General features: G+C 34.8%; 3 protein-coding genes across 13 annotated transcripts in view; 1 reads left to right on the top strand and 2 right to left on the bottom strand.

The window, feature by feature from the left end:
- Positions 1 to 9,335, bottom strand: part of LOC126921774 (synaptosomal-associated protein 25) — a 28,668-nt gene extending 19,333 nt beyond the window's left edge. For 3 of the 10 annotated variants that reach the window (XM_050733629.1, XM_050733630.1, XM_050733634.1), the window contains exons 1-3: positions 7,814 to 8,041; positions 3,807 to 4,004; positions 3,462 to 3,503 (exon numbers count right to left, since the gene is read on the bottom strand). In XM_050733629.1, the coding sequence (XP_050589586.1) occupies positions 3,462 to 3,503; positions 3,807 to 3,905 (141 nt within the window). In that variant the 5' untranslated portion in view covers positions 3,906 to 4,004; positions 7,814 to 8,041. Of the gene's footprint in view, positions 1 to 3,461; positions 3,504 to 3,806; positions 4,005 to 4,308; positions 4,556 to 7,813; positions 8,043 to 9,172 lie in introns of those variants that run through there. The other 7 variants (XM_050733639.1, XM_050733638.1, XM_050733632.1 and 4 more) reach the window with 6 other exon arrangements.
- Positions 9,336 to 10,190: 855 nt separating this feature from the next.
- Positions 10,191 to 13,455, top strand: LOC126921718 (putative cysteine proteinase CG12163). Its single transcript, XM_050733505.1, has 3 exons — positions 10,191 to 10,543; positions 10,662 to 12,966; positions 13,037 to 13,455. Exons 1-3 carry the CDS (start codon positions 10,343 to 10,345, stop codon positions 13,183 to 13,185), a joined length of 2,655 nt encoding a protein of 884 aa, XP_050589462.1. The 5' UTR covers positions 10,191 to 10,342; the 3' UTR covers positions 13,186 to 13,455.
- A 943-nt stretch (positions 13,456 to 14,398) lies between these two features.
- On the bottom strand, positions 14,399 to 20,201 carry LOC126921717 (pre-mRNA-processing factor 39). Of its 2 annotated transcripts, XM_050733504.1 has the most exons (14): positions 20,052 to 20,201; positions 19,704 to 19,828; positions 19,373 to 19,606; positions 19,047 to 19,287; positions 18,820 to 18,947; positions 18,534 to 18,711; positions 18,195 to 18,445; positions 17,995 to 18,120; positions 17,068 to 17,216; positions 16,586 to 16,991; positions 16,356 to 16,520; positions 15,892 to 16,278; positions 15,512 to 15,798; positions 14,399 to 15,430 (listed from the first exon to the last, which is right to left on the bottom strand). In XM_050733504.1, the coding sequence occupies exons 1-14, from the start codon at positions 20,098 to 20,100 to the stop codon at positions 15,133 to 15,135; spliced, it is 3,024 nt and encodes a 1,007-aa protein (XP_050589461.1). In that variant the 5' UTR covers positions 20,101 to 20,201; the 3' UTR covers positions 14,399 to 15,132. The 2 variants fall into 2 exon arrangements, with proteins under 2 accessions (XP_050589461.1, XP_050589460.1); XM_050733503.1 differs by having other exon boundaries at positions 18,820 to 19,287.
- Positions 20,202 to 20,408: the final 207 nt, after the last annotated feature.

Here is a 20,408-nt window from a genome sequence, read left to right as displayed (position 1 = left end):
GATATAGAATGATACCGGACCAGAAAAGTGACAGCACGATGCATTGAAAAGGAAGAGAGATAGAGAGAAAATGAAGAGTGTTCTCGCGGAGGACAGGCAAACACACACAGGCAGCCATACAGCCAAGGCAGATAGGCAGCAAAGTTCGCGAAGATGATAACAGCCATCGGTTTTTGCGAAAATAAGACTATTTATCAGACGATCGGTGTTCTCTTTCACAGGGGAAATTGTAACAAGCTATCCCGTATGACAACCTACATGCACGCGACCAATGTCACTGGAGGACATCGCGTTCTCGATTTAACTTTGCTTCGGGAACTCTGCAAGCGAATAAGCAACAAACTTCTCCAGAACTTAGAAAGTATACCGGCGACGTTAGAAAAATCGATAGTGTAAAAGTTAAACTACTTTTGTTGAAATTAATCAATCGAGTAATAATCAGTATTAATAACTAACGTGTGCCTTGTAAAAATATAATATAATATAAATTTCCGGTATACATTTGGTTTCAGGAAGTTTGCGATGGCAAGCAAGCGGGCGATCGAGCAAGCGAGTGTAGTTGTTGAATTTTAAGCAAGCAAACACACACGTGGGCACACACCGCACACGTGAAAACACATACATACACAGCCAGCAACACGGACAATATTGATAAATGCCCGGTTCAGCCAGCAACACGGATTACATTGGTAGCAGCGACAGAAGTTGCCGATTATGCGCGCTCTTTTCTCGATTCGCAGACCAAAAATCGAGAAACGATCCTTCTTTCTTTCGTCGAGATCAGAGCTGTTGTTTTACTGTCGTTTACCTGTCTCGGCCAGCCTCTAATAGACAATCGCTTGACAAACTATGAGAAGAGAGAATCATAGACGTTCCCTAGAGGCTTTCACGCTTCAGTCGAGGCGAGCCCTTTTGTTCTCGACTCGACGATCGATTCTTTCTTCTTCCTAATACATTGCTGGTCGAATTAATTCCTTAATGGGTTCCTTCATTAAAGATTTGCCAAATACCTTGAAATTTCTTCGTTTAAATAACTTGGAAACACGTTTATAGAAAAAGTGTAAAAGAATTCCTTAAATACGATCGTCGACTCGATATTTTCTTGAATGTGATTCACAATGGGAAAGAAAACGTTGCATGTTTGCATACAAGTTGCATGGAGACAAAGATAAAGAGTAACAGAAAAGAGGAAGGGGGAGACGGAAGCAACTGAAAGAGGATTGTGCACGTACATACAAGAGGATCGTTATATTCTTCCGATATCTTCGTGTTCCGAAAGTTGAACACATCCTTCTCGACCGTTTCAACAATATTAATCAAAAATCGATGCGAAGAAACTCTTTCATCCTCGTCGTGATTTCATTGAAAACAGACAAGAAATGGACAAGACAGATCGAGAAGAATTCGAAACAAAAAAGAAAGAAAGAACAGGGAGAGGTTGTAGGAAGAGTAGAAAAGAGCGAAAGAGATACAAGAATAGGAAATCACACAAAAAAGCCCTATTACCCTCTGTCTTAATCGCTACGACTGTAATCATCGAGAATGTTCTACGCAACGTATAAAAAGATAGAACCACGTCATCTTTACGTATACGTTACGACACGTATACGGTACGATAAAATTATTAAATAATACCGCGCAATCATCGATGTTCCTTCATTCTTTCTAAATCTTTTATCGTATCAAAAACGTTCTCTGTTTTCCATAGCGTCCTTTCCAGAAGACCCAGTGCGTGCGTTGGAATTCACCGTTGCTGAAAAAAGATATGCTCCACCACTGGTAGCATTAAGAGACCTTTTCTCATCTTTTTTTTTTTTGTCTAACTTTTTTGTGCTTGTCCTAATTGTCTTTGCACATTCGAAGCCTCTCGAAGCTCGAATATCTCGAACAAATTGACTGACATTGACAGCAATTTCATATACGTATATATATAAAAATATATATATATATATTTATAGGTACGGATAGCTTTCTTTTAATGGCATCCTGCGTATAAAGTATGTACGTACACTACAAATAGTTGTTGACGTCTCCAGTGCTCGAAATGCGACACGTGCTAATTAGTGCAGCCACAAATAAGTAGCAAAAGAAATTGGAATGGAGCGACGCAACAACCTTTTAACCTCATCGCATCTTGATCTCTTCACCTATGGATTTTAGTATTCTACATGGTGTAAAGGAACATTTTAAAACACGATTCAGAGATATGTTGTCTTTGAAAGAATCGTTTTCCTGAATAAAATGAAGATCACGCGAATAAGAGATAATTTACATCCGGGTTATTAGGTGTCGATTACGTTCGCTCCTTCGACAATAAATGACAAGTTAGACGGGAAAAGAATGAAGACATCGGATGTACACAGTAATAGTTCCGCACACACTTATAGAGACGTAACATACATATATCGAGAATAGATATCCAAGATACGAGCATAGACAACGAATAATTATGCATGGGAAGAAAAATGCGGAGCTGAAGAACGTAGACAGAACACACGAAAACACGCGCACGAACGCACACGTTTCATTTTACTTTCGATAGATTTTTTATCAGCTTGATATCTTCCTCATTCCGTGACTGATGAAGCAAAAGATATTTCGCGTGCGATGTATCAAGGTTAGCACGAAGCGAATTTATAATGACATGACATTGTTATCGCGTGCATTCGTGCTGCGGATTACCGTCTCGGACCGCGTCGATGCGTCGTCTTACAATTCTTCCGAGTACATTCACGGCGATCCCAATGGGAACGGACATATAAATTGCTTGGCAGCCGTGCGATAACTTTCTTTTTTCTCCACTTCTTTCTTTAAGAGGAAAATGTCTCTTTTTGCTTTCGTAACGAAAAAATCCACGTTACAAAGCCACGCTATCCCGGATATGGCTATTATTTACTTCCGCTGACTACATACTGTTCAAAATTTATAGAAGTATTATAGGAACGAAGAATGCTTTTGGCGCCAGAGCTGGGTCAAATACTATTTCAAGATTCTTTAACGCTACATAAAATTTATCTGCCTTCGCTATATGTAGAAAGATCTTTGTTACGTTCGTTCGAATGCAACTTACACTTGGTTCTCTCTCGTATACATAAAAGTATAATATAACTTCAGTGTTTTTATTCGGGCTAGCCGAAATAGTATTTTGCCCACCTCTCTCCAGCGCGTTTTCATCCTTTTTTTTAATTCCTTTTCGTCTGACTTTGTCCCTTCAACTGCACACCGTCAAGTTCACCCGGGGATTGACCATGACGCCCATCTTTGCCGCGATATAACACGCAACGATTTTACCAGCGACAATTAGACTTCTATAATTTCTATGATACAAAATCTGGGAGTAAAAACTCCGGGAATAAATCGCTATAGTAACGAGGATCGAGGATTAGTACCGAGGATGATCGAGGATGAAGGTTAATGCGTAAATAGAAGAGAATAGTTTCATAGGGATGAGACGAACTCACCTCCTCGCATAGTGCCAGCATACGCCTCGTACTTTCCAAGGACTGAAACAGAACGCGTCACGTGGATTAAGCAATGCGTATAAATTACAATGTGAGTTCTAACGCAAACAAACAAATTAATGAATTAACAAGTATTTGGAGCAACGGACAATGCACGTGTTAAACGAAGAATTAATAAAAAAAAAATTGCATCATTGTCAAACGGTAGATAAATCTCCTCTAATGTGGAACATTGCGAAATCTCATTGATACGTAATAGTACGGATTTCCTAAATGAATCAATTGAAAGAATCAATCATTATGAAAGACGTCGAAAGAATATCAAGTATCAAAGAATACACCTACCTCATCTGTAGTTTGATCGGCCTTTAATTGTAATTCCTGCAATTCGGTGCGAGGTGGGCCACCCTCCACCGTACCCTGTGTTGGTGCCGGAGCAGGCATCTTGTCGGGTGCCTGACGATTTAACTATCTTCTACGAACGCACTTCCTCTTGGCTCGCTGTGTGGCCCGCGCAGCTCCTTGTTTGTGGGCTGGAACGTTCTGCAACGTTGAAGAGTAAACGACAGATTAAACGACCATTCTTAAAATGCTTCTCTACGTTCTAACTAAAAAAACCTCGAACACGGCTCCATGAATATAATCGAGTTACCCAGTGGCTTAATTAAATCCAGGTAATTGCGAAATATCAGTAACGAAATTAAGGTCTGTTTTCTATCGAACGATTGTCAATTGCTTTAGTTTACGTCACGTGTACATGCTGGACCGAGAAACACAAATACCCAGCAGATGTACACATGCATTTTTAAGAGAGAATGAGAGAACAGAATAAACGAGAGTCACGTACTTTCGAAAGGAAGAACCACAAGATATGCTAACGAACAGTCGATAAAGACGATACAAGGCGAGCAAGGTCAAAGATCAACAAAGTTTTGCAATTCTCTCGCAGGCGTAACACTGGAATGAGTCGATTCAGCGTGTGGAGAATCTGCGATTGTGAAATTTTACGCAGATATTTGGTAAAAGCAGCCAACCAGTCAATAGTCGTGAATGCATGTATACGCGTTTACGTGGTGGAATTACGTGTGTGGCGGTGCTCCTATGAAAATCAATACCCGACGACCGACCGACCGACCGACCGACCGACCCACCGACCGAATCGCGCGCAGACGCACACGACCGCGCCTTCTCCACGCCGTGCTTCGTGCTTCCTGTCTCTCCAACCCTCCTATAACCAACCCCTTTTGCGAGCTCTTCTCCGCGCGCACCTACCACCTGGATGACCACCCACCAGTTCTTCAATCCAAAGCACCACCACGAGAACCGATCAGCTGAGCTCTACGATGTATGTACGTGGGTTGCTCTCAGAAACATCGGAAGCATGTTTTCAAACATCGATGCATCCACCTTAACAAACTTCCATAAATAAGCATCTTTTTTATACCCTACGATATTTCGACAGCCTTCCAAACGATCTCCCTGCTGTCATAAATAACGCTTTCAACGGTTAGGGGAAAGTTTCGTCATGTGCATCGAAGCTTTGTCAAAGGTTACGGTAACTGAGTGCGTCAGTATAACTTTCTTTAAAGTTCCTTGTTAAATTTCTACCTGAAAGAAGTGAGTGTTGAATCAGAATATTAGATTTCCGGGCTAAAGGTTCTTGAACAATTGATGCAAAGGTATTATTCAAAAATAAATCTTCCTCGTCTATTTTGAGCCGATCCATTCAGGGAAGATTCCTATCGAAAGGAAGACTCGCGTAGAATTCAAAGCGCGCGGAACACCTTGTTAATGCATTAAGACAGCGCGAGAGCCTGGTAATTGGCACTTGTAAATTTAATTACCGACAAATGAGTTGTAACAGAGACATGAATACCAGCTAAGACAGAGAAGAGAATATGAAAAGGTATCAACGATGTAATACATATTCCTATGTAATCTCTGGGAAACTAGTTCACACGTATAATAAACGGTGCGTGATAAAATTACGGCGACCTCCGTGGTCGGTGATTTCGTACGTATGTAGCAGAAATTATGGCGTGATCAATTGACTGAAGCTGTCCTTGCCCTCGAGACGAAGTTGGCTCGTTTCCAGGGCGAAAGGTATCGCGTCGCTTCTCCTGGTCACGGTACACCTCGCCAAGATCACGGACGACTAGTCAGACCTGGAGGACGCTGCTTGTATACCCTCTCAAATCGCAAACAAACAGATATTGGTGTTCGATAAAACAAAAATGAAGAACATTCGAAGGAAATCGTGTTCAGAAATCAATATCGACCTCCGAGGAAATGTTCTCGAGCTACGTAGGTACATTCACAAACCGTACCAATACCAACGACACCCTTGGACGTCGTTTCAGAACAGATTCTTTCATGCATGACAAGATATGAATCCCAAACGGAATCTTTGATTAAAACGTTTCGAGTTGATCGGTATATTCTCATTCGCATTCTTCAGATAAGCATTGCTTAACTTATTGACAGCACGACGAATAGCTTTAGGTGGTTTCAAATCATCGGATAAAGGTTTAAAATAGAAAATTACGAGACAATAGACAAAAACATTGCCTCGTGGTTGCGATTCGTTGCAACTTATGTCGTAACTCCAGATTTGCCTTCAAAGCGTACTAAGAGAACGAGCTTCATATTCTTGAGAGATATTTGGTCGTGAAAGTCATACTCAGAATAATGATGATCTCTAGTGGTCACGTGGAAGGATGGACACACATGTAGATGCGCTTTGTAGGAAATGTCGATCGCGCAGCGCAACGTGCCGGATGCCGGTAAGATAATGCGGCCATGTCATGACGCGTACTTCAATCTGCATGCGTGCAGGTATATACATACATACATAATGCTTGCGTATTGCACGAATGTCTTGACACGCGCCTTCCTGTTTAGAATGGTTCGAGGTCTAACGTTCCTCGAACGCGAAACGTGGTCAATGTGTAATGAAAACGTTCTCTAGGTTGACAGGAAGTACTGAGAAAGTCATATCGAATGAATGATGCTGGTGAGAAAACAATAGATGAATTAATTCCGAGAGTGACGAATCAGAATGCTTCGTCGGAAAAGAATAAGAATTTTTACGTAGATATACAAAAAGAAGTGGCTCGATATAAATGCACTTGAAGCTTGAATGTTAAAGTTCGAGATACTCAGATGGATGTTTTAATTTTTACTTACCATTACAGGTAATATTAATATATAAATTCCAATATACAGGGCGTTATTCGCATTATGAAACTTTAATGAAAAATCAAGAGGTTCTGAATAAAAAGTAATCGCGATGGCGATTAGGTAGATGAGGAAATAGATATTTCAGTGCATTTCCGCATCTGATTACTCAAATATGCATCATTATAATTACATAGCCCCATCTTACGTCAAAGAATAAATATAAAATACAAGTATTCTGACGTCATACATACTCCCTCGTTCTTCTCGCACACACGCGCACGAAGTGACGTGTAAGTATCTGTGTGCGTGCGCGCGCCAGCGCCCTCTTATCATACACACACAAACTCAGATGTTTTTCATCAATGACGCTCAGCTGTTAACGCCGGTAGAAAAAGTGTCAAGAGCTTACTTGGTCGAAAATGCTTGTCATTTTTCGATGTATTCGAATTTCTACAGTCAAATCGAGTAATCGAAAATATTAATTTATAAAGTTTTACGTACGCATTAAGTAGACCGCGCATACGTATGACATTAAGAAATCAATAAATAAAATAGCCGGTTAGAGACTGTAATGTTAATGCGACGTTATCCCTCTTTCTTGAAATAAATATAAATATTACAATGAAATGAATGTTAAATTTTCTCTTGAACGAATTCGCTTTTACGTCATGAAGTGCATTCCTCGAAGGATGAAATGCAACACAAATACGAAAACCTCCTCTGCAACGCATGCTTTGAATGTTAAACTTATCTTGTTTCTTGAAAGCAATAAATTCACGATAAAATCTAATTAACCTGTAATACTAAGTAAATCTTTAATGACGTCTGCCTGGTTTCCGATTTTCTCCCTGCACAAGGAATTCAAAGCTATTCGAAATACTCTCATCTATATGATAAATATGAATCGTGGTGAGCAGTGGTTTAAAGTCATCATTTCCATTGATGACTGTCTCTCTACGTTGGTGTGTCACGAAAAGAAAATTTCTAGGTCAAATACATTACTTATAGAATTCGAATGTCATACGAATGATATAAATTTGTGAAAAGAATGCAAGATAATAATCATTAAGGTTAATTGAAATGACAGGATGCTCTACTGTATCAATGCGTGGTAACGTAAGATACGAAGGAAAAAAATATACAGTATCACCGGTCTAGCTATTATTACTAACCGTACTCGTCAATAAAGTTGTCTTCGATGGGTGTTTCCGCCGGTAGTGAACTCTACAATTGGCTTGTTTGAAGAAGAATCGGGAATATAAAATTTCCTGATGATCACTGACACTTTTTTCTATAAAAGTGTAAAAAACCGGTAGAATCCTGAGAAAAATTCACGAAGCTACGTTCTCTCCGACTGAAAGATTAGTACTCACAATCAGCTACTGAGCAACGAGCAGTCGCAGAGTTTCAGAACAGCGCTTGCCTTGTAGTGGGGGTAAAATGTCGTCGACAAAGAAAAGCACCAATAGGAAAACCGGATTATAAAGCTGCAAACTCCAGACGCGGGAATACTTATTTTATATTGAAATATATACTTTTTCATAACAGATTTTATATAATATACTATTTGTTTCTTCTAATGATTAATTATAGCTCTTAACAAATGTTAATTCAAATCAATTACATGATGATTGCGATGTAAATACGATACTCACATGGTTTGAGAACCACTGATTCATTATGCCGATTTTCAAATATAATATCGTGATAGTATTAAGGAAACAACTTTCGAGTTACAATGTATATCGAAAATATATGTAATGAGTCATGTGTCTTATACATAATTTAGTATATGGATTGATGAAAGAAATATAGAAACACATAATGTTATGAAAATAATATACAAAAATGTATATATGTATGTATATAGTACAAGCAAATGTGTTAATGAAAAAAAGTTAATTCATTGAAATAAGTTGAAATTCTATTTATAACATGTATAAATCTATTTTCATTTTATTATTATAATAATTTTCAAATATCACCTCATCATCATCGAAATTATCCATTACAATTGAGGTTAAACATTGGTCAATATCTTAAAAAATGCAAATTGTTAAGTGATAATTTTTTTGTAAAGGCAGTTGCTTAGACAGTATTTAGATGTATATCTGCAACTATGTTTTTCATTTTATCTATTTTATCTAATATAATGTTGTCTGAAAAAATTGAAAAATAGGTGAGTAATTAATTGACAGAAATAATGTTGTGCAAAAATGCAAAAGACATGAGTGGAGATCCAAATATGTAACTATATGCTACAATTGAATGCATATGTATTACTGTATTACAAAATAAGGTGTATTCAAAGTAGAAAGGAAAAATTTTTAGAGTAAGAAAACCAAAATTCGTTATAAAATTCCAAATTCAATAAAGCTAGTAACACAAGTTACGTATTTTAACGTGAGTTAAACGATAGCTAGAGTAAAGTAGAAAATCGATATAACTTCACTGCAATGTAGTACTTTGTTAGTTTCTACCTATATAACTTTCGTCTAAAGTGTATTGAAATAAGTAGTATATTTGCTCACCAATGATAATCAAGGATTTATCATATGCCACGAATGAACTATCCTGTAATTCGGTTAACGTCTTGTCTTTTCGAGAACACTGCAGCAATCACTGGTGATCACATCGATACAGTGAAACAGCTGCTGCTTTTTTGACAACCGGAACTTGAAAATGGTTAACATCAGTTTTTAAAATGGCGCGAAAACTTGAACGTAGAAATATATAACCAATCTTCAAATAATATGTAGAAATATTTCCAAGAAGTTTTATTTAGTGCATATCATATCTAAAATTTTATAATAGAGTGTGTGTCACGTAACTTTTATTTAAACATAAAAAAATATCGTGTCAAATTAACAAATATAAGCAACTATTGACCTTATCATCTCAATATTTTATACAGACTACAAAATACTTGTAATACTTTCCATTATTCACTACATAAAACTGAGTCTGACTGATATTGTATCATGAATATTTCATATTGAATTATATATCCAGATTCTAAACTTCCAAATATAATTATAAATTATTAAATTTTATTCGAAATTATTCAAAGCTATCAACACTTTTTAGTTTCATCTCATTATCCACATATTTATTGTTATATGCACGTTATCATGAATGTTTCGATTTTGAAATTCGAATCTATATACTTTATATATTAAATTACTAAATATTTTCAGTTAGAAATACAAAACAACAAAATATTTTAATTTTACGATCACATGAAATTATTGTTAATGTTACATTATAATGTTAATTACAAGAATTAATAGAATATCAGTTAGTTGCATATTAAATTATAAGGTTTATCTTATCTTTGGTGCAATAAAAATGCTTCGGAAAAGATATATATAATAAGTTCACAGTCGAAGAGAAAAATCCATGTTTTTTAGCGTAAACGATTACGAGTACCAGCCAGTACATACTTTTTAATCTGTCATTTCTATTTATATTGTACAAGTTACTTTATTTATCGTTCTTTTTGAAATCTGTTATTTTCGCTTACGTCTCATAAATATTTATATAAAAAGTAGAACGATCAAAATCAAAGTTTTCATTTAGCAATCGGAAGTTTTAAGAATTGATTATCATTCTTAATTCAGTAATATAAAGGAATTTAAAACCTCAACCAAAGAGTCAATTGCGTCAGTTGGAGGTCAACATCGTGCAGTGTATGTAGTAAGATGGCAGGCTTACTGCTGCGTGTAACGCGCATTTTATTTCTATTTGTCTTTAATACAATCCTTGTATCTTCTGGTCCCGCTAACAAACCAGTACAAAATGTCCCGGAGCCTTTAATTCAAAGTGCCTTGAATTCATTGAATCAGGATTCTCCAACGCATCATACATATGAGGGCGGTAACCTGATTAGCGCGCAAAAATTGGTATGCTTTCTATAAACTTTCTAAAAATCAAATATTGATTATATAATAATCGAAATTTTTTAATTATTTGCCTGTACTAGTTTAAATTTAAAATATCGTTTAATTTCTTAACCTTCAGGAAGAATCTCCATATGTAATATACAGACTGACATTTGACTTAACTCCTACTTGCAAAGAAGCATTAGAACCTTGTCCTCGAGAAGCATGTACTGTGGAAGTGAAACAACACGAACTTGGACATATAAATGTTTTAAGAGAATCTATACAATGCATGTATTTGTATCCTCAATCAGTACAAGATGATCCATTGCAAGTACAAGAAAATAATCAGGATCAGGATCATGTTATTGAAAATTTAGACAAGCAAATTATTAACAATCAAAGTGTTGAACTAGATCATGAAATTCAAAAGAGTGGAGATCATAATGAGAGACCATTCATAGCAATGAGAGCTTCTAGTCCTAATTATTGTCCAGGATGTCCATATGAGTTAAATCCAAATTTGCCTGGATTTGTTGCTTTTGGAGAACAAGTAGTGAAATCAATGGATGAATTGATACAAAATGATTTCAAGCATAAAGTAATTGATATTGTCAAAGTAACTCGTGTTGTTCCACCTTCATCTAATATTATACAATATCAAATTTTATTACGTATAGGAGAATCTGACTGCTTGAAAAATGCAATAGAGCAATTAGAATGCTCTATACAGACAAATCTTCCTGTCAAGGTATGTTTGGTAACATTCAAAGAACAACCTTGGCAGCAATCTAGCCGTAAAATAGTGAAGAATAACTGCACTATGGTTGCTAATGAAGAGATTAAAGAGAATATTAATTCTTATTCAACATTAAACAGCGAATCACTTGTAACACCAACACCCAACAAATCAGAAACAATTGATGAAAAATGGGAAGTTCTAGAAAATTTAAAAAATGTTCTGGATAATTATACTTATATCACAACTAAAAAATCAGAAGAATCAGAACAATCAGAAGTGACAGAACATCCTATTCTAAAAATTTCCATAAACAGAAGTGATGATGATGTTAAACCTCAAGGATTTGAAGATAAGGTAAAAGAATTTGGTGAATTTTTGAAAGATTTTGATTTGCCTACAAGACAAACTCAATCAGATCCAGAAATAAACAGAGAGGAAGTTAAAGAAGAAATCATTTATCCAAGAAAGGTAGACTCTATAATTAATAAATCACACACAATGTATAGAAAGAAAAGGTCAGGTATTCCAGGTGCACCTTTTAATGTAAATGTTAATGATTCTACAATTAAAGAACTTGCAGATAAGGGTCTTAGGAAATTTTCAGAAAATTCTGAAGGTTCAAATGAACCTATGATAGTAGAAATTGTTGAAGCCTCAGAACAAGTAGTATCTGGATTGTTATATAAAATAAGGGTCAAATTGGGTACAAGCAATTGTCCAAAAGGTACAAAAGATGGTTGTCAATTGAAAGAAGGAACTGAAATTAAAGAATGTTTGTTTACTATATGGTCTCAGGTATGGTTAGATAAAGGATCTCCAAATATTACTATCAATTGTGATTCAAATAAACGCCGAAAGCGATCTTTACGAGGTAGTCGATATAATCAAAAAATGCTAAAGCTAGCTGAAGAAATAAAAGATGAGACATTATTTGAAGCTTTTATAAAGAAATTTGGAAAAACATACAATTCAGCCGATGAGAAACTAAATCGTTTTAAAATATTTAAACAAAATCTAAAAATTATTGAAGAACTACAGATGTTTGAACGAGGAACAGCTGAATATGGTGTTACAATGTTTGCAGATCTCACGCCTAAAGAATTTAAAGCTCGTTATTTAGGTCTTCGTCCTGAACTAAAACACGAAAACGAAATACCTCTTCCTGAAGCTGAAATACCAGATGTTTCTTTACCACTTAAATTCGACTGGCGCGATCACAGTGTAGTTACACCTGTGAAAGATCAAGGCCAATGTGGATCATGCTGGGCGTTTTCTGTAACTGGAAACGTGGAAGGACAATACGCAATTAAACATAATCAATTGTTATCTTTATCCGAACAGGAATTAGTAGATTGCGATTCTTTAGATGAAGGATGCAATGGAGGAGATATGGAAAATGCTTATAAAGCTATAGAAAAATTAGGAGGTCTTGAATTAGAATCAGATTATCCTTATGATGCTAAAGATGAAAAATGCCACTTTCTTCAAAATAAGGCTAAGGTACAAGTTGTCAGTGCTGTAAATATTACATCGGATGAAAAGAAAATGGCACAATGGCTAGTTAAAAACGGCCCAATTTCTGTTGGAATTAATGCCAATGCCATGCAGTTTTATTTTGGGGGAGTTTCACACCCACTCAACTTCTTATGCAGTCCTAGAAATTTAGATCATGGTGTTTTAATTGTGGGATATGGCATTAGCAGTACGTACATTTTTATATATCTTTTAAATATATTAATTTTTACACATTTTTATATAAGATCTTTTTCCAGAATATCCTCTTTTCCATAAAGAATTACCGTATTGGATAATAAAGAATAGTTGGGGCCCACGATGGGGCGAGCGTGGTTATTACAGAGTTTATAGAGGAGATGGTACCTGTGGAGTTAACACAATGGCCACAAGTGCCGTAGTTGCATAACGAATATATTTAAGAAATTAATGCCTTTAATAATAATATTCAACTTCTTCGAAAAAAATTATATTTTTTTTTACTAATGCAATATGAATGTTAATTGCTTGTATTTTAAAAAGTTTCTTATAACATGTTTTATTGATTATCCTAGGCATTTTGTTTCGTAAGTAAAACTGCATTTTCACAATAAATACTCTAAGGAGATGAAGTTTTCGCAATTATAATTGTTTGGAATCGTAATAATGTTTTCATAATAAAAAACATATTTGTTATAAATATTCATATTTTTGTCTTAGTATCCGACATTTCCTTATAATTTACTAATTTGCATAAGTAATCTTCATAACGGCAACCTTCGAATATCGAAAATTTATTAAACGTAATGGTTAATTTAGTAGCAAACGAATTGAAACATCAATTCAGAACGTAATTAAAAATTATATTTCTTTTATTTATCAATCATAAATATATTTCGTTGAAATTCTAAATTAATGCAAGCAATGCACTGTCATTAGAAGTATTCATGTACTTTTCCAATTTCATTTATTAGAAATTATAAAATTTCACATACGGAAAAAGATGTCTTTAACACGTTCAATGCGAAAGGATCTCTGCGATCTCTATATTCTGTATTGAAAAAGATTGGAAACAATTTTTTCATTTGGTTTTTCTTAAAAAATGGCTAGAATACAAGTCAGATTGTTGAAAAATATACATAATAAAAAAAAGTCATATCGATACATTGACATCATGACTGAAGAGATTCCTCCTCAATACATGTATCGATTTCACATTGAACGTGTTAACCCCTTGCGGACTACCGCCGCATATATGCATTATGCGTAAGCCATCAATTTGGCCGCGGAACTCATATATGCATTTGGCGAAAACAACTGATAGAACCAAAAGACTCATATGTGTGTCATTTTATTTATCCTATGGAGAATCTGTGCATGTACATATGTCTAAAATTTAACATTTACGAACAAAAAGCGCGTCTAAGCAGAAATGTGCGCTGGTAATTTTAAATGACTATCGCGGCAGCAGCTCGGTCCCACGATACGGTTAAATTCGAACCGTCCCGTCCGCAAAGGGTTAATATATATGACATCTATGCCGATTCACGACAAAATTCGGATTCTAGTTATAAATACGAAATTATAACATATGCACATTGAAACATGAAAATAGGATTCCAACCATCATTTCTATAACTGAATATGTTGTAGAAACATAGTCTGTTCTTTAATTTATTATTTATCAAAATGTACTGACAAATGTTAACAATATTTATTCCGTGAATATCTCATAAAGTGCGCTTACGTAGCATTTGTAAAATATTCAAATATCTATCTTTCCATTTACATGTATATTTTAATTTTATTAAGCGACACGTTCAACGCACATCAGCAAAAAAAATTATAATATTATAAACTAAGTACGCGAAAAAAATACTTATTACAATGTATAGGTAACGTTTATAAACTGCTGCTTTCTGTTGAAAAAATAACATAATGTCACGGAATAAAATTAAACACATAATATTGCATTATACAAATTCAATGCAAATAGTGTAGTTGGGAAATATTTCACATAATGTTCTTTGTGTTCATACTGTATGGCAATCTTTATCAACTACCTGTATCATGTTATGTTTGTAATAATATATTCAACATCGGTTGAAAATTCTTTAGTATTTCCTGCACTTTCGCGTACAATTTTCTGTGCTATTATTTAAAATATATTAAGAAAGAATTTCATGCAAAGAATTGTTGAAAGAAGCATCAGTACGACATTTATTACTATTATTCGTGTCAGGTTACTGATGTGTCATTGGAACTTGAAAGAATTTTCTTTTTTTATCTCATCCTTAGATGAAAAAATAATTATAAAATGTACAGTAGATACAACAACGCAATGAAAGCTGATACAAGACAAATTTTGTATTATCCTCTAATAGTAATTGTAAGATCCCCATTGATTGTACGGTCCATATGCCTGTGGCCCTCCTTGTCCATATTGCCAATTCTGATAATTGGCATAGTTGGGATCGGACGGAGGTGGATACTGTTGATAACCCTGTTGATATCCGCCTTGACCACCATATTGACCACTTTGAAATTGTTGTTGTGACTGATATGGTCCACTTGGGCCACTGCTGTATTGGTATGATGACTGCGAACTTACAGAAGGCGGAGGTGGTACATTAGATTGATCTCCAGTTTTAACTTTCTTTGGAGGAGAAGTATCTCTGCAGAACATAAAATTGAAATTATTAAATACATTTAATTGAGGATAGTTTAAGCACCTTTTTTATAAAAATAATGCTTACGTTTTTGTGTCGTCATTCTTCGTCTTTTTCCGTTCCTTTGCTTGCTTAATACATTTTTGGAATTGCTCATGCGCTTTTAACACTTGTCGAATATCCGGACTAAAATCTTCGAGAAATTCTACTTTACGTTGTGCAAAAAGTACTCTTTGTTCAAGATCCGCGTGTTCTCGTTCTATAAACATATCCATATATCCTACAATTTCTTGAGTATCAACAGGAGTCCTTTGCATTCCCAAATCAATCAATTGTAAATAAAGCCTTGGATTATCTTTATCTTTTTCTGTTGCCTAAAAATGTATAATTTACATAATGCATAAAATGTAGTCATATGAGAAAAAACAAATTTGTAAAACGTATTTCAAAAATTCACATGAACATACTTTTAATAATACTTTGATTGCTTTATCCACGTCACTCTTTACTTTACACAAAAATCGTGCATATTTTACTACAATATTATTCGCAATGGTTCTATTCTTACTATTGCTAATATAATTTTCATACAATATACAAGCTTTATCTAAATCTCCTCTTCTACGCTCCAAATTTATTCTTCGATATGCCACTTGTAACATGTTTGGTATTACATTATCAATATTTTCCAATATATTTGCTGCCTTCTCAAAATTGCCCTGACCCTCTTCAAATGTTGCCCATTGTAGATGTAAATTTGGTTTCTTCGGGTGATGCACCATACAAGCTCTCGTATATACATCTCTAATTTTTTCCACATTATCACCTTTCAAAGATTCCAGATAACGAACGAACTATGAAGAAATTAAAAAATGTTTAAAGCATTTAATGTAAAGATTTTTTCAATTAGAGAAAAATAAATAAAACTTACTCTCATCCAGAATTCATCATATAAAGCACACGCTATTAAACATCTTTCAAATAAGATGATTATCCGATTCTGATCTTTTTGTTCAATTTCAAAGTCTAAATATTCTTTCCAATTTTTTAATTGACATCGTTCTAAAGGTTTAACGTGGAAATATGGCCTCTTAATCTATGAATGGAGATTAAATATTAAGTAATAAATGCTACACTAAATTATATAATATGCATACTTACACCTTCCTCATATGACCATCTTGCAGCAACTGCATTAATATTAGCTTTGTGCATTTTACGTCTACTACTAATGATTTTTTCTCTAATAGCACGGGTCTCCTCATCAGTTGGTGGAAGTTCATGTGGCGGCGGTTCTTCTCCAGGTGGTGCATCATCTGCTGCTGAAGTAGAAGTACTATCATCCGACTTCAAAAGTGCTTTCACTTCAGCACGCAATGCAAGAAAATCGTCAACATTTAAAATACGATTGGGTAAGTTTGAAGAGACGAACTCTTGAAATGCATCGAAATGAGAAATATAACCAAGTGTTGGAGTACATAATAGACGATCATATAATGCTGTTACTCTGCTTAGACGTTTGCCCTCTAATTCCCACTTTATATAGCTTTCCCAAAGACGATCAGATCTTAACAAAACAGAATATTATAAGTATCCAAGTATGACTAGATAAGCATATATATAAAACAGAAACCAATTCGTACCTGAATTCAAGACCACATGCCTCAATAGCCCTTTCATATTGTTCTCGTAGTTTTTCTTCATCTTTTTCATAGACGGTTTTGCAGTGATTGATGTAATGAAGCCAAAGGTCGACACTGAGCGAAATGGCTTTCAAACCTTGGTCGAATACCTGTAGTAATGGTTTGCAATCACACTTAGAACGATTTACAAATGATTGGGCTGGTGGTGGGTAGACTTATACCTATTTCTTTTTTGTTTTTTGTTTTTTTTTTTAGCTTTCGATAAGCATTACTGTTTTTTAGCAACGTATACTCACATATCATACGCGTACTGTAAATAAAGAGATTTAATTAACACAGAGATTGCAGAGCATTGTGCATTCACCTTAAAGTCAAGGAGTGTTCCGATCTGGGTGCCTCTGTGTCTTCCGCCACTTTTTCTTGCTCCCTCTCTGGCATGTTCACGTCCTAAGTCTTTGTTTCTGACTTTGATTTAACACCCAACCCAATCTTACTTACATTAAGTAAGGTACCGCATCTTATGCTTAAGTTACAATACTTTCTGTAGTAAGCTATGTGTACAAATGCTTACAGTAAATATTACACACAATTTCTTGCACGATAATATCGCAAATTGAAACAACTAGCCTTCGCTTGACTTACGTATCATATGTAGAATATTGATATAACGGTATAAGTAAAACATTAATATACGCAATAATATTGTAGATATCGCAGAATAATTAAGTAACTAGCTATTTGGTAAACGGAGAGAGTCGTATAGGTGCCGCAAGACGTGCTAGGCTGTTGGAAGGGAAAACCATATTTACGTGCGTGCACACTGCCCACGCGTCTTCCTAACTCGAGCTATTTTCATTAGATTGCGTTAATTAAATGATATCATAATGAGAAATAGACCTAATAGATATGGTAAACGAATTGACTCACCCTTTGGACATTTTCGGGGTTGCCTTTCTTCTTCTCGTAATCTGCAAACTTTCTCCAGTAACCGTAGCAATATGGATAACGCTCCAAAAATTTCGTATAAGCCTCACGTGCAGCTTCAGCATCATTCTGTATGATAAACAAGTATTACGGATGATTTTGATATAATTTTGACAATATATATTTTTTGCTTTTCGAATTACCTCTTGATCGACGTACTGAAGAAGATATGTCCATCCCGTGAAATCTGATGGATCTTCATTAACGGCTTTCCAGTATTTTTCTAATTCCGGTAAGGTCTTTTTCTTTGGTGATGCTGGTTTAGTTTCTTGTTTAGTGTCCCCTGGATCTGCTTCTGTTGAAAGCGCAACTTTCTTTGCTGGTGTTTCATCATTATTTTCAGACGTTGGTGAACTAGGATCGTACTCTCCTTCTGCATTTAACTTACGTTTATCTGTAAAAGTAAACGTCGCATAAGGTAAAAAGATTTAAGTACAAAATAAAAAAGTTTGTTAAGCAAACATTTTCTTCTTTGCACTTACTTGTTCCTTCTATTTTATTCTTCTTTTCCAGGGTTTTACTCATTATCTTTGTTCCACTTTTCTTCTTTTTTTCACTGTCTAATGGCAATTCATCTTCAGAAACTGATTCAGTTTCTCCTAAATCTGCAGGAGCTGCTGCTGGCAATTCTTCATCAGATACTGCTTCTGTTTCAGGTTCCTATATGTTAATGATAAAATATTATATACTGCAGATACACATATGTATATATACAAATAGATACAAAAATATGTATATTTACTCTTTATTGCTTTGATAACAAAATACCTTTGCTGTAGCTTCAGTAGGCAATTCGTCCTCAGATACAGCTTCTGTATCGGGTTCTGTTTTTTTAATAGCATTCTCAGGTAAACATTCCATATCACCCTCTGTTGTTTCTGTCATTTCCACCATTCCTGTCATATCATAATCAGGCACAGTTTTTTCCGTAATATTTTCTATACTTTCTGATGTTTCTTGTTGACTATCTACCTCCATAACTTCAATTCCAGTACCTTCATTTATAACAGTTTCAGATTCAATTTCCTCTGTTTCTAAAATTTCTGTTACTTGTGTTATTGTTTCCCCATCATCATTCATAACTTCTTGGAAATCTATTAATACACGTTGATTTGTTTCATCATTACTAATATCTTGTCCTTCCATATCCATTTGTTCGCGTTCATTCAACATATCAACTTTATCCATACTATTTTCTTCTATGATCATACAATCCGATACTGTATTAGAATGATCCTAAAATAAAAATAAAACATAATTCCTCCAAGATATAATTCTGGTATATATGACTTAAAAGAACAAAATATTATGTATTATTTACAATTTGAGATGCAGATGTTTCTAAATCAGGTACATTTTCTTGAACTTCTATTTGTACACTCTGATTCATATTAATTTCGTGAATAGTAGTATCACTAGAATCTTCCAATTCCAAATGTAACATAGAAGAATCTTCTTCATTATGCTGTTCAATGATAATGTCACCAAATCTTTGCACTCCATTCTCTGGAATGCTTTCCATTACAACTTCTTCTTGTAACACAGGCACCTCCTCCTGAAAAATTGCAATTAGTTACTTCTATTGAATAAAATGTCGATTACAAGCATTGATGAGTGCTAGAACTATCTGCAGTATTATGGAATTTACGCACCTCCACTTCTTCGATCTCTTGCACTTTTTTCGGAGAACGTGTAGCTCTTGCTAGAAGTTTCTTTACAGGTGATTTTTTTGCTACCACGGTAGTTTTACGTGCACGACTAGATCTTGTACGTCGTACTAAAAAAAAATAAAAATATTTAAAAAATGCAAAATTTGAATGAAATATTTACGTTAGATGCGTGTGCGAGACGCCATTCGTTTAATGGCGGTTCGCAAGTCTTTGCTCAGCTGCCGGGTGTATTAATATTTTTGTTTCGTTTTATGTAAATGTATATAAATATAAATGGATAACAATATTATGTCATGTTGGATACAGTTTCTTTCAGAAATATCATCTTACCGGGTTCATTTAAAGTGATTTCACTTTCATCACCACTTGCGGACGACATTTTGCCTTGATACAATCTCTGGAATGTAAAACGCAGAACTGATGAAGAAAATGGCGGCAGAATACTAAAAGAAGCCCTCTCTCAGAAACTTATGAACTAATATGATACAAATGATAAACTGACAAACCTTTTTATCACCAATCAATAATAAATTGTACCGGGAAATATAAGAAAACATGTATGTATATATATGTACATATTATAAACATTATTTTTTGTGACTTCATAGTTTAAAAATTAAAAGAATTAAAGAATTAAAAAAAATGATAATTCTTTTAGTGCTACATATTTTTATTGTATATCATGAA

This window comes from Bombus affinis, chromosome 11 (genome assembly GCF_024516045.1).
Source record: "Bombus affinis isolate iyBomAffi1 chromosome 11, iyBomAffi1.2, whole genome shotgun sequence".
Classification (NCBI taxonomy): Eukaryota; Metazoa; Arthropoda; class Insecta; order Hymenoptera; family Apidae; genus Bombus; species Bombus affinis.
This window is presented reverse-complemented; position numbering and strand designations above follow the sequence as displayed.